General features: G+C 41.8%; 9 protein-coding genes and 1 pseudogene across 10 annotated transcripts in view; 7 read left to right on the forward strand and 3 right to left on the reverse strand.

The window, feature by feature from the left end:
* LOC109484303 overlaps window positions 1-2,733 on the forward strand; it is a 17,508-nt pseudogene extending 14,775 nt beyond the window's left edge.
* A 998-nt stretch (window positions 2,734-3,731) lies between these two features.
* On the forward strand, window positions 3,732-4,681 carry LOC109484599 (zinc finger protein 678-like). The gene has a single exon (XM_019787924.1). The coding sequence runs from the start codon at window positions 3,780-3,782 to the stop codon at window positions 4,392-4,394; it is 615 nt and encodes a 204-aa protein (XP_019643483.1). The 5' UTR covers window positions 3,732-3,779; the 3' UTR covers window positions 4,395-4,681.
* A 691-nt stretch (window positions 4,682-5,372) lies between these two features.
* On the forward strand, window positions 5,373-6,501 carry LOC109484569 (zinc finger protein 239-like). The gene has a single exon (XM_019787892.1). It carries the CDS (start codon window positions 5,435-5,437, stop codon window positions 6,350-6,352), a length of 918 nt encoding a protein of 305 aa, XP_019643451.1. The 5' UTR covers window positions 5,373-5,434; the 3' UTR covers window positions 6,353-6,501.
* Window positions 6,502-7,495: 994 nt separating this feature from the next.
* On the forward strand, window positions 7,496-9,274 carry LOC109484585 (zinc finger protein 678-like). The gene is made up of 2 exons (XM_019787909.1): window positions 7,496-7,582; window positions 7,917-9,274. Exon 2 carries the CDS (start codon window positions 7,936-7,938, stop codon window positions 8,689-8,691), a length of 756 nt encoding a protein of 251 aa, XP_019643468.1. The 5' UTR covers window positions 7,496-7,582; window positions 7,917-7,935; the 3' UTR covers window positions 8,692-9,274.
* A 1,314-nt stretch (window positions 9,275-10,588) lies between these two features.
* LOC109484593 (zinc finger protein 436-like) lies at window positions 10,589-12,017 on the forward strand. Its single transcript, XM_019787917.1, has 2 exons — window positions 10,589-10,635; window positions 10,936-12,017. Exon 2 carries the CDS (start codon window positions 10,951-10,953, stop codon window positions 11,608-11,610), a length of 660 nt encoding a protein of 219 aa, XP_019643476.1. The 5' UTR covers window positions 10,589-10,635; window positions 10,936-10,950; the 3' UTR covers window positions 11,611-12,017.
* A 474-nt stretch (window positions 12,018-12,491) lies between these two features.
* LOC109484579 (zinc finger protein 678-like) lies at window positions 12,492-14,269 on the forward strand. The gene is made up of 2 exons (XM_019787902.1): window positions 12,492-12,538; window positions 12,929-14,269. The coding sequence occupies exon 2, from the start codon at window positions 12,941-12,943 to the stop codon at window positions 13,766-13,768; it is 828 nt and encodes a 275-aa protein (XP_019643461.1). The 5' UTR covers window positions 12,492-12,538; window positions 12,929-12,940; the 3' UTR covers window positions 13,769-14,269.
* Window positions 14,270-15,425: 1,156 nt separating this feature from the next.
* Window positions 15,426-17,798, forward strand: LOC109484586 (gastrula zinc finger protein XlCGF49.1-like). 2 transcript variants are annotated; one of them, XM_019787910.1, is made up of 2 exons: window positions 15,426-15,472; window positions 15,833-17,798. In XM_019787910.1, exon 2 carries the CDS (start codon window positions 15,861-15,863, stop codon window positions 16,611-16,613), a length of 753 nt encoding a protein of 250 aa, XP_019643469.1. In that variant the 5' UTR covers window positions 15,426-15,472; window positions 15,833-15,860; the 3' UTR covers window positions 16,614-17,798. The 2 variants fall into 2 exon arrangements, with proteins under 2 accessions (XP_019643469.1, XP_019643470.1); XM_019787911.1 differs by having other exon boundaries at window positions 15,428-15,472; window positions 15,842-17,798.
* A 404-nt stretch (window positions 17,799-18,202) lies between these two features.
* On the reverse strand, window positions 18,203-21,094 carry LOC109484304 (hepatic lectin-like). Its single transcript, XM_019787560.1, has 6 exons — window positions 20,932-21,094; window positions 20,133-20,231; window positions 19,857-19,908; window positions 19,240-19,394; window positions 18,667-19,015; window positions 18,203-18,302 (listed from the first exon to the last, which is right to left on the reverse strand). Exons 1-6 carry the CDS (start codon window positions 21,092-21,094, stop codon window positions 18,203-18,205), a joined length of 918 nt encoding a protein of 305 aa, XP_019643119.1.
* A 994-nt stretch (window positions 21,095-22,088) lies between these two features.
* LOC109484305 (C-type lectin domain family 4 member M-like) lies at window positions 22,089-24,416 on the reverse strand. Its single transcript, XM_019787561.1, has 4 exons — window positions 24,111-24,416; window positions 23,355-23,550; window positions 22,532-22,863; window positions 22,089-22,148 (listed from the first exon to the last, which is right to left on the reverse strand). The coding sequence occupies exons 1-4, from the start codon at window positions 24,414-24,416 to the stop codon at window positions 22,089-22,091; spliced, it is 894 nt and encodes a 297-aa protein (XP_019643120.1).
* Window positions 24,417-24,544: 128 nt separating this feature from the next.
* LOC109484306 (dentin sialophosphoprotein-like) overlaps window positions 24,545-26,667 on the reverse strand; it is a 2,651-nt gene continuing 528 nt past the window's right edge. The window contains exon 2 of the mRNA XM_019787562.1: window positions 24,545-24,753. Coding sequence (XP_019643121.1) covers window positions 24,545-24,753 — 209 coding nt within the window. The remainder of the gene's footprint in view (window positions 24,754-26,667) is intronic.

A 26,667-nucleotide genomic window follows, 5' to 3' on the forward strand; every position in this document is an offset into this window, starting at 1 on the left:
CAGGTAGTGGACCGAGTTGACCGAGTTGACCAGTATAGTGGACCGAGTTGACCGAGTTGACCGAGTTGACCGAGTTGACCAGGGTAGTGGACCGAGTTGACCGAATTGACCGAGTTGACCGAGTTGACCAGGGTAGTGGACCGAGTTGACCAGGGTAGTGGACCGAGTTAATCGAGTTGACCAGGGTAGTGGACCGAGTTGACCGAGTTGACCGAGTTGATCGAGTTGACCGAGTTGACCGAGTTGACCGAGTTGACCGAGTTGACCGAGTTGACCAGGGTAGTAGACCGAGTTGATCGAGTTGACCAGGGTAGTGGACCGAGTTGACCGAGTTGCCCGAGTTGACCAGGGTAGTGGACCGAGTTGACCGAGTTGACCGAGTTGATCGAGTTGACCGAGTTGACCGAGTTGACCAGGGTAGTGGACCGAGTTGACCGAGTTGACCGAGTTGACCGTGTTGATCGAGTTGACCGAGTTGACCGAGTTGACATGATTCGAGTAGGAGGATTGAAGAGATCGGATTTTACATAAGGGGGTTAGTGAGTGTGGATTTCCATTGAGGGGGGTTTAACTCTGGATTTGGATTAAACTATAGGGGGTCAAGTCGCTTGGATAGAATTTTTAAGGGGCCAAGGCTCCTGGATGAAGGGGGGGGGTTCAAGGCCCTTGGATAATAATGAAAGGGGAGTCAGACAGTAGAAAATCCAAGATCTTCACCCCCCCTTCCAAATTTTTAAAAACAATTTATACAGTATAATGTCCTTCATTAGAACAAGAACTAGTGAGTAAAATGCAACTGAGTATTTAGATTGTCTCTCCAAGGAGGTTAAAAAAAGTTTTAACCTCCTTGGTCTCTCAATCGCTATCATTCGTAGTGGCGAACATTATCCTGGAAGCATCAGTCATGTGAGATCATGTGAAATATGGTCTGATTAAATCTGCGCTCCTAGCGGCCGGCCCGGTATTACACCAGGGGGCGGCTGGTGTAATACCGGGCCGGCCGCTTGGAGCGCAGATTTAGTCAGGCTAATATGGCGGTCTCGTTTTACTACGAATGATGTCTGATTTTTCTAGTATACACATAAGCACGGTGTTTTCCTTTGTTGCGTAATCAACCCACCGGACCGGTTTTATCCACCCACCCAGTCCCTATATAAACGCGTCCCTGACCTGCTCTGTTTTTGTCAGTACTGACTCTGCAGCCGTGAGGATCTGTGTCGTCGTGAAAACATCGTGCAGTACTTCGAGCGTCAGTGACAGTGCATCTTGGTAAGTATTTTCTTTTTCTGTATTTGTTTGCTATCAGTACTGCCATGTGGCTCCTTGTTGTACGACCGACCATGGTGCATGCATTATACACATATGTATGCATTATGTATATTTGTATGATATCTCATTTGTATGATATCCCGTGTTCACTTGTTGTGAATATGCAATGATCGGTTACATTTCTATATGAATTTTTCAATATAGCAGGTGAGAGTCCGCACATTTACCAGATACTAAATTCCGTAATATAGTTATGTTATACTTGTTCCTGCAGGGTTACGAGTTTCACCAGCATGGCGACCAGGGCTGAATCTCACCTGAAACAAGGGAAGGGAGAGAGTGGGCATGGAAAGCAGAATTCTCAGCGTACCCACAAGTGCGGCGAGTGTGGCAAGAAGTTTCGGTACCTGAGTGAGTTGAAGCGACACGTGTGGTTTCACAAAGGAGAGAAACCCTACCGATGTGAGGAATGCGACAAAAGCTTCAGTCAGCTGGGCAATCTGACGACTCACATGCGGACTCACACGGGTGAGAAACCGTATAAATGTGAGGAATGTAGCATGTGCTTCAGTACGCTGAAAAGGCTGGGGTTGCATATCAGAACCCACACCGGTGAGAAACCTTACAGGTGTGAAGAGTGCAGCAGACAGTTCAGGAGATCTGAAGACACACATGAGAACTCACACAGGTGAGAAACCGTACAGGTGTGAAGAGTGTGGCAGACAGTTCAGTAGGGTAGATAGTCTGAAAATACACATGCGGACTCACACTGGTGAAAAGCGGTACAAGTGTGAAGAGTGCAGCATGCAGTTCAGCAGACTGGATAAACTAAAGGAGCACATGCGGAATCACACAGGAGAGAAACCCTACAATTGTGAGGAATGCAGTAAGCAGTTCAGAGATCTGGCTAATCTTAAGAAACACATGAGAATTCACACAGGCGAGAAACCGTACCGATGTGAGGAGTGCGGAAAGCAGTTTCGGGAGCTGTCAAATCTAAAGACACACATGCGGACTCACACTGGCGAGAAACCGTACAGATGTGAGGAGTGCAGCAGGCAGTTCACCAGACTGAGAAGTTTAAAGACACACGTGAGGACTCACCGAGCGGAGAAACCGCACATGGCTTAAAAATGCAACGGAGGCTTCCGTCGGATTGCCAACATGAAAACCCATATCGACAAAAGTCTGTCAACCGCTGTGTAAGATAGTGGGATCGTTTTAATGCAAGTACTGTCTGATTTCATTGTGTTTCTTTTGCCAAGGTATTTACTGTTTTTCTATTTGTAGTGTACTGTCTACACGACTCCATTGTCAAGTAAACAATAGCGGTGTTTTAATATCACTATCGATGCATGCTCCATAGCCTTTTGATTAGTGCTAGAAGTCGTGTTTGAAATGCGAAAGTGTAGTATTTAGACAACATTTACATGGTAGGACACCGTTCATTTAACCGTAATGTGTCATTGTCAGTGTGCTAACTTAGTCAGCTACATGTAGGCATGCAAATCTAGAGCTTTAGCCTTTAGCCTTACTGTTATCAATTTGTCGAAATGTAGTTTCTTTGTTTTAGTATCTGTAAATATACTGCATTATACGAGAAAATGTCCTTGACATAGAACAAGGAAATTTATATATAATATACAGTGAGTGGTAACATGATAGTTTCAACAATACATTCAGAGATGTAATGTGTTGATGTGTTTATTAATCACCATCTTTATTATAAGTCTCCAAGTCGGTCTCTTTTGTCTGCGAATGATGTTGTCTGATTCTTCTCCATGCAAATCAGCATGGTGGATTCCTTTGTTCCGTAATCAAGTAAAACTCAAAGCACGTAATGTGTATTGGCTTTCTTGTTTCTTTTCTAGCTTCATATCGTGGGTGTTGTCTGTCTGGACGTGTTGTCTGATTCCCTCTATGCAAATGAGCACATGTAACATGTTATAGTTTCCTTTGATTCGTAATCAAGTAGAGGCTATCGGACCGGTTTTATCCACCCACTCAGTCCCTATATAAACGCGTCCCTGACTGCTCTGTTTCTGTCAGTACTGACTCTGCAGTCGTGAGGATCTGTGCCGTCGTGAAAACATCGTGCAGTACTTTGGAGCGTCTGAGAATCTTGGTAAGTGCTATGATTTTGTTTTCCTGTATTATCTTACTAGTATTTAACTATGAGTATTGCCATGTTGCACTTTTTAGTAGGTTAGATTGTAGATCTGCCTATGTGTACATTTTAGATCAACTTTCAATACCCGATTTTGCTATACTGGTCTAATCAGGATCACAATTTTTGCAGACTTTTTGCACAAACATTTATACGTTAATGTTCTTCATGGAAAAACTCTAATGTACAATTGTACCTTATTCCTTTAGGTTTGACCAATATGGAGACAGCTGAATTCCGTCTAGAAATAGAGGACGGAGAGAGCAGACGTGGAAAGGAGGATTCTTCCGGTACCCACAAGTGCGGCGAGTGTGGCAAGGAGTTTCCTAAACGGAGTAAACTAATGCGACACATGCGGACTCACACGGGTGAGAAACCTTACCGGTGCGAGGGATGTAACAAATGCTTCAGTCTGCTGGGTAGTCTGAAGAGACACATGCGGACTCACACTGGTGAGAAACCGTACCGATGTGAGGAATGTGACAAAAGCTTCAGTCTCCTGAGTAATCTAAAGACTCACATGCGGACTCACACAGGTGAGAAACAGTACCAATGTGAGGAATGTAGCAAGTGGTTTGGTACGCTGGGTGATCTGAAGAAGCATATCAGAACCCACACCGGTGAGAAACCCTACACGTGTGAGGAGTGCAGCATGCAGTTTAGCGAGCTGGGTAATCTGAAAAGACACATGCGGATTCACACTGGTGAGAAACCGTACAGATGTGAGGAATGCGGCAGATGTTTTGTTAAGCTGAGTGATCTAAAGAGACACATACGGACTCACACTGGTGAGAAACCTTACAGATGCGAAGAGTGTGGCAGACAATTCAGGGAGCTGAATCACCTGAAGAGACACATAAGGACTCACACAGGCGAAAATCCCCACAGGTGTGAGGAGTGCAGCAAGCAGTTTAGCCAACTATCAAATCTAAAGAGGCACATGCAGACTCACACATGAGGAGTCCTACATGTGTGAAAAATGCAATAAAAAATTTCGTCCTGGTGTTAAACCCGTGTAGATCTTTCATTATGTTGCAATGTTTGTATTTGATAAACGGGCCGGGTCATTTGAGAAGTCAGTTGCCCGTGTTATTCTTTTCATCTAATTTGATCTTAGTTACTCTTTTAGTTACTCAGTTTTGAACTCTCTACATGACTCCAATGTAATGCTAAGAATAACGCAATTTCTATCACGATCGTTGCATGCTCTGTAGACAATTGGTTAGAACTAGAAGAAATGTGTGGAAATGCGATTGTGGCGTGATAGACAGTAACATAATCAGACACCACTTGTTTGAAGTCATAGACCGACTTATATAACTAGGTTTCCTTGTTTTATTAACTGTAATTCTGCTTTTTACATTTTCTACTATCGGTACTATTCATTGCAGATGTACAGCAGTTTTGGCAATAAAGTCATACACGTAATATGATTAATGTTGTCTATATTGTTTACTCTTTAAGTGATTGTTGTCTGATATCCCCTATGCAAATAAGCACGGTGCTTTCCTTTGTTGCGTAATTAACCAACCGGACCGGTTCAGTCCCTATATAAACGCGCTCCTGACTGCTCTGTTTCTGTCAGTACTGACTCTGCAGCCGTGAGGATCTGTGCCGTCGTGAAAACATCGTGCAGTACTTTGGAGCGTCCTTTGCATCTTGGTAAGTGTCGAATTTTCCTGTATTTTCTTTATCTGTAACTTCCATGCGGCATCCATTTGTAGATTACTTTATAAATCGGCGGGCGAAGAACTTACTTTTCATTCTTGGCTATTCATGCTAATCTGCCATTTTGAATCATTATCATTTTCGATGATCGAAACCAGGTTTAACGCCACACAAACCCGAATATAAATTTCTGTAAACCAAAACCGATACATGTAACTGACATGTTTAGGTGCATTTGTCAGTATGCAACTTACACACCATAAAAATTTCATGACCCCTTTGAAGCAGATATATTTATTTTTTTCACTTCTGCAGGATCAGTAGTTTAGCATGGCTGCCAGAGCTGCATCTCATTTGAACGGAGAGAATAGGCGTGGGGAGCAAGATTCTCCACGTACCCACAAGTGTAGCGAGTGTGTCAAAGAGTTTCGTTACCCGAGTCATCTGAAGCAGCACATGCGTACTCACACAGGTGAGAAACCTTATCAATGTGGGGATTGTAGCAGGCGGTTCAGTGAGCTGGGTAGTCTGACGACACACATGCGGACTCACACTGGTGAGAAACCGTACAGGTGTGATGACTGCGGCAAGCAGTGCAGCACGCTGAGTAATCTGAAGAAGCACATGTGGACTCACACTGGAGAGAAACCGTACAAGTGTGAGGAGTGCAACATGCAGTTTAGTGCACTGTCAGATCTTGGAAGACACATGCGGACTCACACGGGTGAGAAACCCTACAGGTGTGAGGAGTGCAGCGGACAGTTCAGCAGGATGGGTAATCTAAAGACTCACATGCGGACTCACACAGGGGAGAAACCGTACAGATGTGAGGAGTGCAGTAAGCAGTTCAGCAGGCTGGTCCATCTAAAGGAGCACATGCGGACTCACACGGGTGAGAAACCGTACGGATGTGAAGAATGCAAAATGCAGTTTAGCCTTCTGCGTAGTCTAAAGGCCCACATGCGGACTCACACAGGTGAGCAACCGTACAGATGCGAGGAGTGTGGCAAGCAGTTCAGCACGCTAAGTAACTTGAAGACTCATATGAGAACTCACACGGGTGAGAAACCGTATAGATGTAAAAAGTGCAGCAAGCAGTTTAGTCAGCTGGGAAATCTAAAGACACACATGCGGACTCACACTGGTGAGAAACCGTACGTATGCAAGGAGTGCAACAGAAAGTTTATTCAGCTAGTAAGTTTAAAGAAGCACATGCGGACTCACGCAAGAGAAATCGAACATGTGTGAAAATGCAACGAAAACAACGATTTTATATCCCGATTGCCCTGTAATCTGTTTCTTAGGACGAGAAGTCCAATGTATAGTGTGTAAAAAGGCGAGAGTGCAGTTTTTCAATAATCTGTAAACAAGTTTTCTTATACTATCACAAAAGGTCATCTGTGTTGGTAGTTACATGTTTAAAGTTAAAACCTAGAGCTTTCGACCAGTCACTCTGGTCTTCTTCAGTAGACTGACCCAGTGAAGCTTGTCACTTGGCTTCTTTGAAGTGTGACTGGTCGAAAGAAGTACTTCAAGTAGAGTGTAAAATACGAACGTGGAGTTTGAACAATAGTGGCAGAGATTCATCGCTCGTTCGACGTCTGTCAATTACATGTAGTTGTCTTTGGTTCTTTTAGGTATTATTGTGTGCTATGATTGGAGTCAGTAGAGAGGTTTGTAGATCAATTTTAGCAATGTGACCTGAGCTTTTATTTACTGTTTTCTTTACGAATGCATGCTCCGTAGGCTGTTGGTTAGAACCAGAATGTGTAAAATGTGACTGTGGACTGACAATAGTGACAGAGTTACACGGTAAGAGACCGTTAGTTTGACATCAAGGCGCATGGTCCGTCTGTTATAGCACTTAGGTAACTTTTTTTCTTTGATTTACTTTTAACAAAGCACACAGCACTAGATCCTTAGAATCTAGCTTAGTTAGCAGCATATATGGTAGTTCTAGATGCACTAGAATGTTGGTAAATATTGTTTCTTTTTAAGTGTTGTGTAAGATACATAATGAAGCTGTTAGAGATTGGTTAACTTTCGGCATCTCAATTTTTCCAATAAATAAAAAAAAGGAAAGAGTTGTCTTCTTTATTGATATTTTTCTTGATGTTGTGTGAATTGCCCCCATGCAAATCAGCGCATGTAACATGAAACAATAAATTCAGACACGTAATACTAGTAATACGTAGTATGTTGTTGTTTTATTGATCACCAACTTTATTGTAAGTCTCCAACTCGGTCTCTTTTTACTACGAACGATGTTGTCTGACTCTTCTCTATGCAAATCAGCATTGTGCTTTCCTTTGTTTCGTAATCAAGTAAAACCTATCGGACCGGTTTTATCCACCCACCCAGTCCCCATATAAACGCGTCCTTGACTGCTCTGTTTCTGTCAGTACTGACTCTGCAGCCGTGAGGATCTGTGCCGTCGTGAAAACACCGTGCAGTACTTTGGAGCGTCTCTGCATCTTGGTAAGTGCTGACTATGATTTTATTTTCATGTATATCACCACAGGGCATCTTATTGTAGGCTACATTTTTAATCAACCGACGAAGGTTTTGTGTTAGATTCATCATATAACGAGTATGGTGCATATATCTTGAATGATATTGGGTTCGTTGGAGTTGTTCTCTAGTGGAGCTGCTTTGTAAGATACTACAGTGGTGTACCTTTGTATGATATGCCGTGTTCTGAATCTGCCATGATGTTTGTAACAGTATGCTTAGAAGAATTTCTCAGTATAACGGCGTGATTCCGCACGTATAGAATATTCTAAATTCCATTAAATTATACTTGTTCCTGCAGGGTTACGAGTTTGACCAACATGGCAACCAGAGCTGAATCTCACCTGAAACAAGAGGAGGGAGAGAGTGGAGGTGGAAAGCAGGATTCTCCGCGTACCCACAAGTGTGGCGAATGTGGCAAGGCGTTTCGCTTCCTCAGTCAGTTGAAGAGACACGTGCGGTTTCACACAGGTGAGAAACCGTACAAGTGTGAGGAGTGTGGCAAGCATTTCAGTACACTGACAGATCTAAAGAGGCATATTCAGACTCATACTGGTGAAAAAACATACAAATGCGAGGAGTGCAACATGCAGTTCGTTCAGCTGGTTAATCTAAAGACTCACATACGAACTCACACTGGTGAGAAGCCCTACCGGTGTGAGGAGTGCAGCAAGCAGTTCAGCACGATGGGTATTCTGAAGAGACACATGCGAACTCATACTGAGGAGAAACCGTATCAATGTGAGGAATGCAGCAGGTGGTTTGGTACGCTGAATCACCTGAGGTTGCATATCAGGACCCACACCGGTGAAAAACCGTACCGATGTGAGGCGTGCAGCAGGCAGTTTAGTCTGATGGGTAATCTGAAGAAACACATGCGGACTCACACAGGGGAGAAACCTTACAGGTGTAAAGAGTGCAGCAGGCGTTTCAGTCAGTTGGGTCATCTGAAGGAGCACATGAAAACTCACACAGGTGAGAAACCGTACAGATGTGAGGAGTGCAGCAGTCAATTCACCACAAGCAGCAATTTAAAGAGACACGTCGGGCGAACTCACAGAGCGGAGAAACCGTAGATGTGTTAAAAATGCAACGGAATCTTTCTGTTTGATGCATGCTATTCTATTGTAAGTGAAGCCGCTTGTTTACCGTTGTTTTCTGTCAGTACTGTATTCTATACACGATTCCAATGTTATAGTATTAACAGCTACATGTAATTAACAGTAGCGGTATATTAGTATCACGATCGATGCATGCTTCGTAGCCTGTTGATTAGAGCTAGAAGTCGTGTTTAAAATGCGAAAGTGTAGTATTTAGACAATAGTTACATGGTAGGACATCGTTCGTTAAACCCGTTTTGTGTCATTGTAACTTAGTCAACTACATGTACACATACAGGCATGTAAATATACCAGATCTGTAGCGTTTTGTGAAGTATGTTATTAATTCGCCGAAATGTAGTTTTCTTTGTTTTAGAATCTGTAAATATACTAGATTTTTAGCGTTTAGTTACGGTTGTAGCACACTAATGTTGTTTGTAAAATGTGAAGTAAAAAATGCTTCTTTTCTAGAGTTGTTTCTGTTAACTAAATATAGCTGTTAGAGATTTGCCAATTTTTTGCATCTCAGTTTCAACAATAAAGCGCGTTATGTGCCGTATTTACTGGTCACCATCGCCGTCATTTTTCCATGTTCCCTGTCCCCATGCTTTTTACCCTGTAGACCAGTGTGTAACATATATCTCGTAACTATCTGTATCTCGTTACCTGGACGATTCCCATGTTTTTGTGTTTTGTGATGTGATTTTTATTTTATGTCTAGTGGTGACGTGAATATAAGTATGTAGCTTGAGTGCGTCACCACTATGTATTGTATATTTGCATGTTGGAATAAATAAAAAAAAAATCTCGTAACTAGTCATCATCATTACGGCATCCCCATCGCAAATATCTTCTTCTTTTTGTGATTTTTCTTCTTCTCTATTTTGCTATAATTGTATAATAGACAATTGTTTAAACTGATATGCCAGACATAATTCCTTATATCTGACAAGGCGTCCGTAACTACACAACCCGGGTAATCAGGTTTTTCACCTTTAACCTTTGCCCTCAATTGGTTTGACCTATGCTGACGCTGAACCGCCATTTTTGAGCCGTGCGTGTGGTGTCATTGTTCTCTCCAATCTAAGGCGATTTCCACCTGACTTCGACTCTGTATCAACTCTGGGCAGTTTTGAAAGACAGGTAAGACCTTTGTTGACCTACACTCGCTGTGTCGCGGTACCAGGTACTTGTTCGGTTGTGAATCGTGTGATACTAGCAAATGTCCTTGATATAGAACAAGGACATTATACAGTATAATGACCTTGATTAGAACAAGAACTAGTGGGTAAAATGCAACTGGAGTATTTAGATATTTGTCAACTTTCTCAATTTCAGCAATAAATTCAGGTAATATGTTGTTGTCTCTCAATCTCTATCATTAGTAGTGGCGTACATTACCCTGAAATCCTCAGTCATGTGAGATCATGTGAAATATGGCGGTCTCTTTTTACTACCGTAACGAATGACGTCTGATTTTTGTATGAAGATCAGCATGGTCCTTTCCTTTGTTGCGTAATCAACCCACCGGACTGGTTTTATCCACACACTCAGTCCCTATTGAATAAAAGCCTGTCCAACGAAACAGTTCCCATTGTATGCAGAAAAATCATCCCTTTTATCTCAGTTTCAACAATAAATTAAAATGTGTTGTCTTTATCGTTATTGTCCAATTGATTGTCTTTTTGTCTAATGATATAGTCTGATTCCACTCCCTATGTAAATCGGCACGTGTAACATGATAATTTTCTTTGTCTCGTATTCAAGTAAAACCCACCGGACCGGTTTTATCCACCCACCCAGTCCCTACATAAACGCGTCCCTGACTGCTCTGTTTCTGTCAGTACTGACTCTGCAGCCGTGAGGATCTGTGTCGTCGTGAAAACATCGTGCTGTACTTTGGAGCGTCAGTGCATCTTGGTAAGTGACAGATTTTCCAGTATTTTCTTTATCTGTAACTTCCAAGTGGCATCTATTTTTAAGTTACTTTATAAATCGGCGGACGAAGAACTTACTTTTCATTCTTGGCTATTCATGCTAATCTGCCTGTTTGAATCATTGAAACCACTGTTAACGCCACACAAACCCTAAAATAAATTTCTACAAACCAAAACCGATACATGTTTATGTGCATTTGTCAGTATACACCATATAAATTTCGTGAACATCTGATATATTTACTTAAATGAAATATTGATTTTTTTTTGGTCATTCCTGCAGGACCAGTAGTTTAACATGGCTACCGGATATGCATCTCATTTGAACGGAGAGAATAGGCGTGGGGAGCAGGATGCTCCACGTACCCACAAGTGTGACGAGTGTGGCAAGGAGTTTCGTTACCTGAGTGATCTGAAGCGACACATGCGGACTCATACAGGCGAAAGACCTTACCGGTGTGAGGAATGTAAGAAAGGCTTTTGTCTGCTGGGTAGTCTGAAGAGACACGAGCGGACTCATACAGGTGAGAAACCGTATGGGTGTGAAAAATGTAGACAGCAGTTTAGTCGACTGTCAGGCCTAAAGACACATATGCGGACACACACAGGTGAGAAACCGTATAGTTGTGGGGAGTGTAGTAAGCAGTTCAGTCAGCTGAGTCATCTGAAGGAACACATGAGAACTCACACAGGTGAGAAACCTTACAGGTGTGAAGAATGCAGCAAGGAGTTTAGTCGACTGAGTGATCTGAAGAGACACGTGCGGACTCACACCGGTGAGAAACCGTACAGGTGTGAGGAGTGTGGCAGACACTTCAGTGAGCTGTGTAGTCTGAAGAAGCACATTCGGACTCACACTGGTGAGAAACCTTACAGATGTGAGGAGTGCGGCAGGCAGTTCAGTAGGCGGGGTAGTTTGAAGACGCACATGAGAAGTCACATGGGTGAGAAACCGTAGATTTGCAAAGAGTGCAGGAAGCAGTTTAGTCAACTGTCAAATCTAAAGAGACACGTACGAACTCCCACACTGAAAACTGTACACTTTTGAAAAATGCAACCAAATCTAAATCGGCGAAAATTTGGTGTAAAAAGCTGTGCAAGTATTTCGTCATGTAGCGATAAAGGGAGCTGTAGCAATGTTTGTATTTGATGAACAGACTGAGTCGTTTTAGAAGTCAGTTCCTCGTGGTATTCTTTAACAATGTGAACTCTTATTTTGCAGTTTTGTACTCTCTTAATGACTTCATCGTAAAACCAGTAACGTAACGTATTTTTTACGATCGTTGTTGCATGCTTTGTAGACCTTTGGTTAGAAGTAGAAATGTATGTGTGCAAATGCGATTGTGGTTTTTTGTAGTGACGGTTGGTAACATAGTCGGACACCGCTCTTTTGACGTCAAGGCATCATCGTCCGTCTGCTAAAGGACTTAGCTGGCTAGGTTTCCTTGTTTTAGTAACTGAAGTTTCTACTATTTGACTACTCGTCGTAGATCTACTACATAGAATTACTTGCACCAAACATGTTACAATAATTTTACATTGTTTTACATGTATCAAAGTATTGTTTGTTTTCATTTCGTAGTGTTCTGTAAGCTAAATGTAGCTGTTGGTTTTGGTAATAAATTCAGACAAGTAATATGATGTTGTCTTTCTTGTTTGGTCTCTAAGTGATGTTCCTATTGGCCAATGATGTTGTCTGATTCCCCAATGCAAATCAGCACATGTGACATTGTTTCTTCATCAAGTAAACCCACCGGACCGGTTTTATCCACCTACTCAGTCACTATATAAACGCGTCCCTGACTGCTCTGTTTCTGTCAGTACTGACTCTGCAGCCGTGAGGATCTGTGTCGTCGTGAAAACATCGTGCAGTACTGTGCATCTTGGTAAGTGCCGGCTGTAATTTTGTTTTCCTGTGTTTACTGTCATGTGACATCTTTTTGTAGGTCACGTATATTATAAATATACAGGCGAAGAACTCTTTTTCTACATTTCGAATTCTTTCTTTGCTATTGATGCTAAACTGGCTGTTTGAATCCTTAACATACCGAATTATGCATTTAAAGAAGTCACTCCATCAGGTTGCAGTGTGAAACCAGATTCAGGAGATTTCTTATGGTTTTATTGTGTTGTAGCTGTGAAAGTGTCTTATAAAAACTGTGGTGTTTTGTTCCTCGAATGTATTGTCTCCTTAAAAAAAGGGAGTTATTTTGGCGCCCATTTGTTGTCTAATCAAAATCAAATCTCTAATGTTGAATTTAATATTATTGCTGTAGGTTCAGATCACCATGGCGACAGCTGAATTCCATCTGAAACAAGAGGAGGGCGAGAATGGGCATCTAAAGCAGGATTCTCACAAGTGCGGCGAGTGTGACAAGGAGTTTCCTAAACGGAATGATCTGAAGCGACACATGCGGACTCATACAGGAGAGAAACCTTACCGGTGTGAGGAATGTAACAAAAGCTTCAGTCTGCTGAGTAATCTGAAGAAACATGTGCGGATTCACACAGGTGAGAAACCATATCAATGTGAAGAATGCGGCAGGTGGTTTGGTACGCTGTTTGGCCTGAGGTCTCATATCAGGACACACACCGGTGAGAAACCCTACACGTGCGAGGAGTGCAGCAGACAGTTCAGTGATCTGGGTAATCTGAAGAAACACATGCCCACTCACACGGGTGAGAAACCGTACAGGTGTGAGGAGTGCAGCAGGCAGTTTAGTCTGTTGGCTAATCTAAAGATACACATGCGGACTCACACAGGTGAGAAACCGTACAGATGTGAGGAGTGCAGTAAGCAGTTTAGCAGGCTGGGTCATCTGAAGCGTCACATGAGGACTCACACAGGTGAAAAGCCCTACACGTGTGAGGAGTGCAATAGGCAGTTTAGTGATCTGAATAATCTGAACAGACACATGACAACTCACACAGGTGAGAAACCATACAGATGTGAGGAGTGCAGCCGGTCGTTTAGTACACTGTCACATTTAAAGATACACATGCGGACTCACACAGGTGAGAAACCGTACAGATGTGAGGAGTGCAGCAGGCAGTTCACCACAAGCAGCAATTTAAAGAGACACGTCGGGCGAACTCACAGAGCGGAGAAACCGTAGATGTGTTAAAAATGCAACAAAAGCTTTCGTAAGAGTGAAAGAAGCACTCCCGTGAAAGACTGTCAGTGTCTTTCGACATTCTTTGTAAAGGTTACTGAGTGGCGATGTTTTAAATGTCCTCACTGTTTGATCTCATTGTATTAGTGTACTCTCTTTGTATTTGTGTTCTCTCTTAGTCTACATGACTCCACTGGTACACTGGTAAACAATAGCGGTGATTTTATATCACGATTGATGCATGCTCCGTAGCCTGTTGATTAAAGCTAGAAGTCGTGTGCAAAATGCAATAGTGTAGTAATTAGACAATAGTTACATGACAGGACACCGTTCATTTAACGTCAATGTTTCATTGTCCATCTGTTGTAGAACTTAGTCAACTACTGAAAATGTAATTTGTTTGTTTGTTTGACAGCAGTTCTGTGGGCTAGATGTAGCTTAGAGTGTAGCGATTTTCAACTTTTTGCATGTCAGTTTTAACAATAAAGCGCGTTATGTGCCTTATTTGTTTATCATTATCGCTTTCATTTTTCCATGCTCTACCCTTTTGTTGATTTCTCATATGTAAATCAGCAAACGTAACATGGTGCGTTCACATATATCTCGTAACTAGTCATCATCATCATTAAGGCATCTTCGCAAATATCTTTTTCCTAATTTTTCTTCGTCTATATTTTACTATAATTGTATTAGCTGTAGCATGGATAATCGTTTAAACTGATATACCAGAAAAATGCAATATTCGACAAGGCGTCCGTAACAACAGAATCCTTGACCCGGGCAATCAGGTTTTTCACCTTTAACCTTTGCCCTCGATTGGTTTGACCTATGCTAACGCTGAACCGCCATTTTTGAGCCGTGCGTGTGGTGTCATAATTTGTTGTTCTCTCCAATCTGAGGCGAGTCCACCTTACCTCGGCTCTGTATCAACTCTGGGCAGTTTTGAAAGACAGGTAAGACCTTTGTTGACCACCTACACTCGCTGTGTCGCGGTACCAGGTACTTCAAATCGGTCTTGATGCAGAATTAGTTAGCACCATACATGTTAGTTAGTTCTAAATGCCTCAAAATGTTGGTAAGTTTTGTTTGTTTTCAATGTGTTTTGTAAGATTCACTTGTAGCTCTTAGCGATTTAGATGTAGTTGCAGCATGTTACTTTAGTAAGGCATCAAATTATTGTTTGTTTTCTGTAAAATGTAGCTAGTAGAGATTTGTCAACTTTCTGCATCTCAGTTTCACCAATAAATAAAAACAAGTAATCTGTCTTCTTCATTGAATTTTTCCTAAGGATGTTGGCTAATTTGCCCATATGCAAATCAGCGGATGTAACATGATAAATTCAACAATAAATTCAGGCACATAATATGTTGCTGCTTTTATTGATCACCAACTTTATTGTTAGTCTCCAACTTGTTGTCTTTTTACTACAAATGATGCTGTCTGATTCCATATGCAAATCAGCACGGTGATTGAACTCGATCTCTTTTTGCTACGAATAATGTTGTCTGATTCTTCGTATGCAAATCAGCATGGCGCTTTCCTTTGTTTTATAATCAAGTAAAACCCATAGGACCGGTTTTATCTACCCACCCAGCCCCTATATAAACGCGTCCCTGCTCTGTTTCTGTCAGTACTGACTCTGCAGTCGTGAGGATCTGTGCCGTCGTGAAAACATCGTGCAGTACTTTGAAGCGTCCGTGCATCTTGGTAAGTGCCGACTATGATTTTCTTTTTCTGTTTTTACTTGCTATCAGTTCTGCCACGTAGCGCCTTGTTTTATAATTTAAATCGACTGACACATGTTTTGTGTCGGGTGTCGTACGTGTATCTTGAATGATATTGGGTAAGTATGTTTGCAATCTAATTTGCAATCTAGTGGAGCTGCTTTGTACGATACCTTTGTATGATATCTGGTGTTGCGAGTATGCTATGCTATGGCTTTCAGTTTTGAGTGATTTGAACAAGATCAGTTACGTGATATGGCATGTTTAGATGCATTTCTCAATATAACCGGTGCGAGTTCACACGTCAATTCAATAAAATATATGACATGCTATACTTACATAGTTCCTGCAGGGTTACGAGTTTGACCAACATGGCGAGCAGAGCTGAATCTCACCTGAAACAAGAGGAGGGAGAGAGTGGACATGGGGAGCAGGATTCTCCGCGTACCCACATGTGTGACGAGTGTGGCAAGGAGTTTCGCTACCTGAGTGCGTTGAAGCGACACGTGCGGACTCATACAGGCGAGAAATCTTACCGGTGTGAGGAATGTGGCAGGTGTTTTCTTGAGCTAGGTGATCTAAAGAGGCACGTTCGAACTCACACTGGTGAGAAACCGTACAGGTGTATAGAGTGCAGCAAGCAGTTCAGTGAGTTGGGTAATCTGAAGAGACACTTGCGGATCCACGCGGGCGAGAAACCCTACAGGTGTGAGGAGTGCAGTAGGCAGTTCAGTGAGCTGGGGCATCTGAAAGAGCACGTGCGGACTCACACTGGTGAAAAACCGCACAGATGTGAGGAGTGCGACCGGTCGTTTAGTACACTTTCGTGTCTAAAGAGACACATGCGGACTCACACAGGTGAGAAACCGTACAGATGTGAGGAGTGCACGCGGTCGTTTAGTACACTGTCAAATTTAAAGATACACATGCGAATTCACACAGGTGAGAAACCGTACAGATGTGAGGAATGCAGCAAGCAGTTTAGCAGGCTGGGTAGTCTAAAAACACACATGCGAATTCACACAGGTGAGAAACCGTACAGATGTGAGGAGTGCAGCAGGCATTTCAGCAGGTTGGATAATCTAATGACTCACATGCGGACTCACACTAGTGCACATGTGTGAGGAGTGCGGCGTGTGTTTTGTTGGACCTATTGATCTAAAGAGACACAAGCGGCCTATATTAAGGATCCCATTTGAACACACATCGGCGAAAGCCTGCCAATGTGGTTATTAGGGTTACCTAGTGGGATTGTTTTAACTGTTTATACCGTTTGATCTTATTTTGTTATTCTCTTGCAAGTGAAACCCCTTTTTTCACTGTTTTTTTCTGTCAGTGTCAGTGCTAGAAGTCATGTATAAAATACAACAATGTAGTGTGTAGACAATGGTTACATGGTAGGACACCGTTGGTTTAACGTCATTGTGTCATTGTCCGTCTGTTATAGAACTTAGTCAACTACAATTAGTTTTATTTGTTTTAGTATCTGTAAATACACCAAATCTTTAACGTTCGGTTACAGTTGCAGCATGTTAGTTATTAATACATGGAAATGTAATTTGTTTGTTTTACTGCAATTCTGTAAGGTAGATGTAGCTTAGAGTAAGAGATTTGCCAACTTTTTACATCCCAGTGTCAACAATAAAGCGCGTTATGTGCCTTATTTGTTTGTTATCGTCGCTTTCATTTTTTCCATGCTCTACCCTTTTCCTAAGGACATTGATTTCTCACATGCAAATCAGCACACGTAACATGGTGCATTCACTATCTTGACCAAGTCGTTCTCTTTTCCTAATTAATAAGGGTGTTGCCCGCTATTCAAGTCATTTTAGATTTTTTATTTGCTGGGACTATAGAGGGTGAAAATTAGATTTTTTTTGTACACACAATAGATTTTTTTATACCAGTACATTAATTTAAAGACGTCACATGCGAAGCCTGTCAATGCCTGTGGCTTAAAGGTTCCTGGGTGGGTACGTTTTAATGTCCTTACTGTTTGGTCTCATTGCGTTATTCTTCTGCAAACGAAACTTCTGCAAACCGCTTATTATTTTTACTACCAGTAGTATTTCAACTTACTTTGTAAAGAAACTACCAGAAAATTAAAATTAACATCCTAATGTTACGTACTGCTCCTTTAAGCTGACTCACGCAGTGCCTATGCGTAGAATAAACATGTCTCAGCTTAGAGTGTTGGTAGTTTCTACATGTAAGGTCTGGCAACATCTAACGTTGAGTTCTCCTCACACCAGGATGTCTTAACCACAACCTGCTTGTTTATGCCATAGTTTGTGCTTATAAACCTGCATTTCCCCTCTGGTCTTTCAGTCACTGACGAAAGCTAGTGGATACTAGCTGAAACGTCTGACCGTTTCCAAAATCATATCCAGTTGCTTGAGTAACTGTTTTTTGGCGTATCGTATTACCTGGATCTCTAACCTTCACCGACGCACAGCCAGCTTGTTTACCCGAAACGTGACGCGTCAAACGTTCAACACTACCCGTTTTTCCCAGTCATGCCCACAATGATTGCCTGGTTCTGACGTTGACAGAACATTGCATGAATAAAATCAGCAGAGAAAAATATGTGGGAAAGAAAAAAATCCAACTTAAAAGGAAGCTTTTGAAAGGTTAAACTTTTGGTCCAACACAAGAAAGTCTCTGCCTCAGCCTAGAATGTAGGCTGTTTGTACATGTGACGCCTAGGTCACTTCTAAGTCGTCTTCACACCCGGATGTCGGAACCCACGTTTCACGACTGTAGCCGGGGCCGCTTCCCTCATATGTGGGCGCCCGGTTACTTGCCTGGAGCAGCTGAAGGGAAGATGAATAAAAGATTTGTGATTAGCAAAGGGCTGTTCTCAGTATTTTCTCTATTCCTGTCTGCTTACTTTATTTCAGCATCATGAATTAGCATTTATGTTTCATTTGCCATTCTTTATCATTCTGGAATGATGTGTAATTTAGTACAAATTATTGATTTTTACACGACAGTTCTACCAGATACGCACTGATAGTCCTTGGAAAAACATTAAGGTTTGTATACTCAGTACTTGTATCTGTTAACTCGACATGTCTGCATTCTTAATTAAATATCACATCAGTTGTGAAATGATACGAACCTGATGGCAGGACTTGGCAGATGAAACCGAAGCTTATGTTACAATTCTCATCATACCAAAAGACCGACGAGAGAGACCTGCCCGATCCCCAGTACAAAGCGCAGTGCTGTTTTCCCCCATAGTTGTTGGGTTGACCGCTCTTCCACCGGTTGTAGCCAGTCCCCAAAGAGGTGCCGTCTATCCACTCCCACTTGCCTTCTTGTCGCTCATCATGTAAGCCGATCCAAAAGTCGAATGTCTGTTTCATCAGGGAGACGAGGAAGTTGTCGATACCGGCGTCGCGGGGCATGGCGAGGGTGCCTCCGTCAGCCCGACAGGTCTCGGCTGATTTGGAGAACGTCTTCAAGGCGGCAAAGACTTTGTAGCAGACTTCAAGATGCTTCTTGTAACCGTCAGGACAGGTCGCTAAAACAGGAAATGTCTGGTATTGAGAGACATGACACTTATACCGCATAGACTGTAGTCTACTCCAATTCTCGTTTGTGCAATTCTTTTTTCCACTAATCTAGTTAGTCATGGTAAGTCATTAATTTGTTCTTAACCGACAAAGAGAACGATGCATTTGGCATGAGAAGCTAGACGGGGCTAATGAATAATAATTAAGTCACCATATTGTGAAATCTTCCTACCTGGCAGGCGTATCGGAGCGCGCTCTTTCTCCGGTTTGTCTTGTTTGTTCTTCATCATGTCCTCCAGCTTGCTCGAGCGTTGCAGTATCTTCTTCTTAAGCTCTGACATGGTCAGCTGTGCCACGCTGGCTGCGACGTTGTTCACAGATTTCTCATTTTCCACGAGCTTTGCCGACATTTCCTGTAAATCAAATGCCCTGCTTTACAGCCATGTTTCGCAATGGATGGAAGCAATGAATATAGCTCAGTAAGATATGCGGTTCCCCAACTCGCCATCTTAGCGGAAATATGTCATTAGATAATATTGGATTTTACTGTTAAAATTAGTAAGACATCGATTAGAATTCATCAACTCTCCAATATGTCATCTAGGCTCTGATATATTTTATGAGAAGCATTTTCTTCTAACCTGCTGGCGATGAATCCACCCAGAGACGTTTGCCTGGATCCCGGCTGTCTTCGTGTCCAGCTTGCTGACCGACAGCTTCAGATCCGACAGATCATCAGTTGTCTTCTTGTCGAGCTTGTTTAATGCAATCTTTAGATTCGACAGATCATCAGTTGTCCTTTGATCTAGCTTGTTGACTGACAGCTTCAGGTCTTTCAGATCGCCCTTTGTCTCCCGGTCAAGCTTTCGGACTGTCATCTTCAGGTCAGACATCTTCATAGCTGTATAAATGGAAGAGAACACCGAATAATGTAGGAAAGAGGACAGACAATTACAATTAAAGAACGTTCAGTTTTTAATTTTCTACTAACAATATTCTAAGAAAAATATTCATTGCTCATTTATTTACCCAGAAAGGTGGTAACTCCCAGCAGACAGCAAATCAAGAACATTGTCACCACAGCGTAGGTTTTCAACATGGCGCTGGTCCAGACTCGGGACTGACCAGGGCTGCTCATACCGAACGCTGGGATGTACCCAGCGGTCTCAGCAGAGGCAGGTCTGGGGTCAGCGGCTTGGCGCTCGGACAGAGACCCAGACGAACCTGAAGAATGTACAATATTCAATATATCACGTTTTTTTCTGCTGGGGTAAATTCTAACAACTAGAGACACTAAGAATCACGTTTGAACTGTAATGGCCGACACAAAAGATCGGACTGGCCAAAACAAAAGATCGGACTCACCCAAATTTACCATTACCATAAAATTGGCCATTATAGTTCAAACTTGTTTCATAATGACTTCTACCAAAATGATAATACAGATGAACTTTCAAGATAAACCTAGAGACACTATACCTTTGCTAAATGATTTTAAGATCTATGATTTATTATGGCTTCGTGGTGTGGTGAAACGTATTATTATGGCTTCACCACACCGTGAAGTGGGATAGGTCCATTTTTGGTACGGGACATGTGGTGAAGCCATTTGCTCCTGAGCAAATGCCAGTCTTTCTATTGTAAATTATGTATTTTCCTCCTCAATCATGGAAATAATATCCTCTTTTGTATAAACTACTTTAGTTGATCATATTATCAACCCAATGACTTAACAAAGAAGGCCTAATTTGCATAATTGACAAAATTTCTACAGTTTCGTCTTGGAGCCCTTGCTTATTAGGTTGTACTACATTTTGACATAACAGGTGACGATCACATTTCTATCGGTAACAGTGTGAGTTCGTATGTGGCAGTAAGAATGTCTGGCGCTTCTGAGTTATTTCTGATCTTTACAGATCCTTACCTGGTTCTTTTGCTGAGTCTGAGGCGAGGTTCAGGCCAGCGGCCCTCTTTGTAGTTGAAACCCTCGACGGAGAGACCGTGCAGGCCTCTTCGTAGTCATTGCTGGCATCCTCGTTGTAGGAATTGCTGACGTTGCAGGCCACCTTGTAGACGTTTTCTTCCATCGCAGCGCAGGCAGCCGTCTTCTCGCCACCAACTTGTTTACCCGAAATGTAGCGTTTTGAACGTTATCTGTTGTTTTTCACACCCATGATAATTGTCTGGTTCTTACGTTGGCACTGAAGATTACATGAATTGAATCAACACAGAAAGACGCACGAAGAAAGACTCGCCTCCCTTCCATCCATATGCGTACCAAACAGTGACGTTCCAAGAACCACTCGAAACACTCACAGACCAATTAAGCTCACAACACTTTCTACGTGATTTTTTTTCTTTGCAAAGGTCATGTTTAGCCGGTATCATCTTTAATATTATGTTATGATGCGCACGCATACAGGAGAGGGGTAGCCTCACCCATGTCCTCAGTGTCAGCAATATTTTATTGACCAAGGGTCGCGGCAGGCCTTTTATCATTCTTTCAGCATATGTCATGTTTATTTCTTTTCTCATGTAAGATGAACAATGATGATAAGACAATTAATTCACTCTGCCATTGTACTTCACCCACGGTTCTATCCTTTCACTATACAATCGGCAACTTGTATACAACTCTTACCAATTCTACGTTTATACATGGATTCAATATACATGTATTGACCGGCCCCTCATATCTTGTCCTCCACAAACCTAGGCCTATGTGGTAATGCTCTGGGTAAAACCGCTGAAAAATGAAATCATTCTAGAAGACATTTTTATGAATCGTCGATCTCCTGGATGCAAGGCGAACTAACACTGTACCATTTTAAGTTATTGCATCGGTTATTCTGTTATCATTCAAATTGCAAGGTGAAAATCTGAAACAGTGCAATAATTGTGAACTCTTATGTCGATCATCTCAAGACATTAAAAATTTAAAGCCCTAGTTCCTACGTAAGCAGACTAGCGCCGTGGTGCTGTCCATGGAATTAAACTTGCCTCAGACTAGATGTTGGCTGTTTCTACGTCTACGTCACTTCTAAGTCGTCTTCACTGCACCCGGATGTCGGGACCCAAGTTTTACGACTGTAGCCGGGGGCGCTTCCCATATATGGGCGTCCGGTTACTTGCCTGGAGCAGCTGAAGGGAAGATGAATAAAAGATTTGTGATTAGCAAAGGGCTGTTTTCAGTACTTTCTCTAGTCCTGTCTGCTTACTTTATTTCAGCATCATGAATTAGCATTTATGTCTCATTTGCCATTCTTTATCATTGTTGAATGATGTATAATTTAGTACAAATTATTGATTTTTACAAGTCAGTTCTACCAGATACGCACTGATAGTCCTTTGAAAAAAAAACATTAAGGTTTGTACACTCCATACTTGTATTTGTCAACTCGACATGTCTGCATTATTCATAAAATATCATATCAGTTTGTAAAATAATACGAACCTGACCGCAGGACTTGGCAGATGAAACGGTAGCTTTTGTTGCAATCCCAACCATGCCAACACCAACGGACCGATGAGCGAAGCTTGTAGTACAAAGCGCAGTACTCATTCCCCCAAAAGTTGTACGGTTTACCGCTCCTCCACCGGTTGTAGCCTGTCCCCAGAGCGGTGCCGTCTATCCACTCCCACTTGCCTTCCTGTCGCTTATCATGTAAGCCGATCCAAAAGTCGAATTTCTGATTCATCAAGGAGACGAGGAAGTCGTCGATGCCGGCGTCGCGGGGCATGGCGAGGGTGCCTCCGTCAGCCCGACAGGTCTCAGACGATTCGGAGAAGGTCTTCTTGACGTCAAAGGCTTTGTAGCAGACTTCGCGATACTTCCTGTAACCGCCTGGACAGGTCGCTAAAACCGAAATTGTCAGGCATGGCACTTACACCACAGGCACTGTAGTCTACACAAAATTATCGTCTTTGCAATTCTTTTTTTCTCTAATCTTGAAGTGATCGACTTGACCTTTAAAAAGTATCAAAATCCAAAACTTTGAACTGCCTAATTGATGTAATAGCTACTTTCAAGATGTTTTAGGTACTTGTATCGTAGTCCACACTTCCGTGTTGCCTTATTTCCTTTTGAATAAGTTAGCTCGTTCATACATGCACCTGTTTCTACATCTTAATCTTATTTAAATCCTCCTTAAGAAATTTAAAAACCTAATGAAAGGGTAGTTTTTGTTGGACAAATTTACGTTTCTTAGATTTTTGTATTAGAAGTTATTGGTAAGTCATTAATTTGTGCTTAACCGACAAAGGGAATGATGCATTTGGCAAAAAGATGGAGACTGGACTAATGAATTATGAAACCACTTAGGTCACCATATAATGAAACCTTCCTACCTGGTAGGCGTATCGGAGCGCGCTCCTTCTCCGGTTTGTCTTGTTTGTTCTTCATGTTGTCCTCCAGCTTCTCCAGACGTTGGAGTATCTTCTCCCTCTCAAGCCCTGATTTGGTCAGCTGTGTCACGCTGGCTGCAACGTTGTTCACAACTTTCTCATTTTCCACGAGCTTTGCCGACACGTCCTCTTTCACTTTCTGTAAATGAATGAATGAATGAATGAATGTTTATTTACGTGTCATTTCAACCATACGTCGCCCAGCCCATATGGGATTATAAGGCACCGACGATTATAAAATCATAACAACTCAAAAGGTACAGAGAGTCAGAATCAGATATAACATAAATTATAACTTAATATAATATAATATATAAGTAAATAAATACAGGAAATTAAGTAATACTAGTCACAGTACAGAAATCAAATCAAATATAACATAGATGTTAATTAATAATGATTTAGGTTCAACCAAAATTGATAATGCATAAAAGTAACAAGAGGTAACTGTAACATGACTGGTATATACACACAACCAATCAAATGCCCTGCTTTAACAGCCATGTTTCGCAATGGATGGAAGCAATGAATATAGCTTTAAGATTTGCGGTACGTTAACTCGCCATCTCAGCGGCAATATGTCATTAAATAATATTGGATTTTACTGTTAAAATTAGTAACACATCGATTAGAATTCACCAACTCTCCAATATGTCATCTACGCCATGATATGTTTTACAAAAAGAATTCGCTTCATACCTGCTGGCGATGAATCCAGTCAGAGACGTTAGCCTGGATCCCGGCTATCTTCGTGTCCAGCTTGCTGACCGACAGCTTCAGATCCGACAGATCATCAGTTGTCTTCTTTTCGAGCTTGTTGAATGCCAGCTTCAGATCTGGCAGATCATCAGTTGTCTTCTGGTCGGACTTGTTGAATGCCAGCTTCAGGCCCGACAAATCATCAGTTGTCTTCTGGTCGAGCTTGTTGACTGACAGCTTCAGGTCTTTCAGATCGCCCTTTGTCTGCCGGTCAAGCTTTCGGACTGTCATTTTCAGGTCAGACATGCTCATAGCTGTATAAATGGACGAGAACACCGAATAATGTAGGGAAGGGGACAGACAATTATGATTAATGAAGGTTCAGTTTTTGATCATTTTCTACTAACAATATTTTAAAATGATACATTGCTCATTTATTTACCCTGAAAGATGGTAACTCCCAGCAGACAGCAAATCAGGACCATTGTCACCACAGCGTAGGTTTTCAGCACGGCGCTGGTCCAGACTCGGGACTGACCAGGGCTCCCCAGACCGACCCCTGGGATGTACCCAGCGGGCTCAGCAGAGGCAGGTTCGGGGTCGGCCGCTTGGCTCTTGTCGTTAGGCTCGGACCCAGATGAACCTGAAGGATGTACAATATTCAACCTATCACGTTTCTGCTGCTGGGGTAAATCCTAACAACTAAGGACACTATGAAACAGGTTTGAACTGTGATGGCCAACACAGAAGATTTAATTTTATGGATGACATCCACGCGCGCACTGATTTTCGGTTATTCTAAAAAAAATAACAGATCACGTCATCCGAGGCTCTGGCATGGCTCTAAACCTGCGTAGCCATGGTACTTAGCGACAATACTGAGCCGGTGGTAACTGTGGAGGATGGCACCCGGCAGGCTACCAAAACTCCACGTCTCAAGAACTCACGACATACGTACAGTGCCGATACAATTCGGCAAAAGCCGGCATGTGCTGCCTTGTTGTGTACGTCACTATGTACTGCCGCGATTTCACAATACCAGCTTTCTATTCCTATGGTTTAGTAGCATTGTTATTTTTGGTCGAATTTTTTAGTCGCCCGCGCGCACTAGTTTGGGGGTCTTCAGAGGATGTCATCCATAAAATCAAGTCGGTGTGGCCTTACCATTACCATAAAATTGGCCAATATAGTTCAAACTTCTTTCATAACGACCTCTATCAAAATGACAATACAGATGAACTTTCAAAATAAAACTATAGACACTATACCTTTGCTAAATGATTTTTACATGTATGACTTATTATGGCTTCGTGGTGTGGTTAAACATATTATTATGACTTCACCACACTGTGAAGTGGGATAGGTCAATTTTTGTAGGGGGCATGTGGTGAAGCCATTTGCTGCATGCATTTGCTCCTGAGCAGATGTCGGCCTTTCTAATAAATTATGAATTTTTGTCATAAATCATGCAAATAATATTCTCATTTGTGTAAACGACTTCAGTTGATAATATTATAAACCGAATGACAGTCTTATCAGTAGTAATATGACGGCCGGAGAGGTCCTATAATCCGGGCGGCTCCGGGCGGCTCCGTTGGCGCCGCCCTTATTAGCATAATAGTATGTGTATATAACATATATATGCATATATATATATATATATATTTATACATACCTATGTTTATTGTTACATCTATGCTATATACATATAAATATAGATATATATATATATATATAATAAATATAAATAAATAAATAAATATATATATATGTATTGTATGTATACATAGTCATATCTATACATATGTTTATGTCTACATATGCATGCGTGTGTGTGTGTGTGTGCGTCCATATATCTATATTATGTTTATATTTCTATCTATCTATCTATCTATCTATCTATATATATCTATCTATATCTATTTATCTATCTATATCTATCAATCTCTCTCTATATATAATCTACGTGTTGCTCCGGAGTAAAATATTACTCCGGAGTAAGTATTACTCCGTAAAATGTTACTCCGGAGTAAGTATTATTCAGTTTTGGAGTAAAATGTTTACTCCGGAGTAAGTATTACTCCGTTTTGGAGTAAAAATGTTTACTCCGGAGTAAGTATTACTCCGTTTTGGAGTAAAATGTTTACTCCGGAGTAAGTGTATTGGTAGCAAGTAAGTATATTTGCCATGGTGGTCCGAATCGTGTATGTGTAGATATATCGTATGTGCATATACATGAACTTCGGAGTAAATGTATGATTACTCCGGAGTAAGTGTACCTGTGGTAAGTTACGCACGTGTATGCGTATCATGCGTGCATGGATACACCGACACAATGACGCATAAGACAGTTATAGTTTCGTCACACTATATTGATCTCTTGTCGATCAAGAGTATACCGAGAAACTTACAAGCCAGCGTACGTCTCGTCTTACAGCTATAGCTGTTACATTTAGGAAAAGTCGTACTGTCGGTGGTAGGACGACACTGACAGTGTGAAAATATATATATATATATATATATATATATATATATATATATATATATATATATATAT

Source organism: Branchiostoma belcheri, unplaced genomic scaffold (assembly GCF_001625305.1).
Source record: "Branchiostoma belcheri isolate BF01 breed outbred unplaced genomic scaffold, Haploidv18h27 scaffold7, whole genome shotgun sequence".
Classification (NCBI taxonomy): Eukaryota; Metazoa; Chordata; class Leptocardii; order Amphioxiformes; family Branchiostomatidae; genus Branchiostoma; species Branchiostoma belcheri.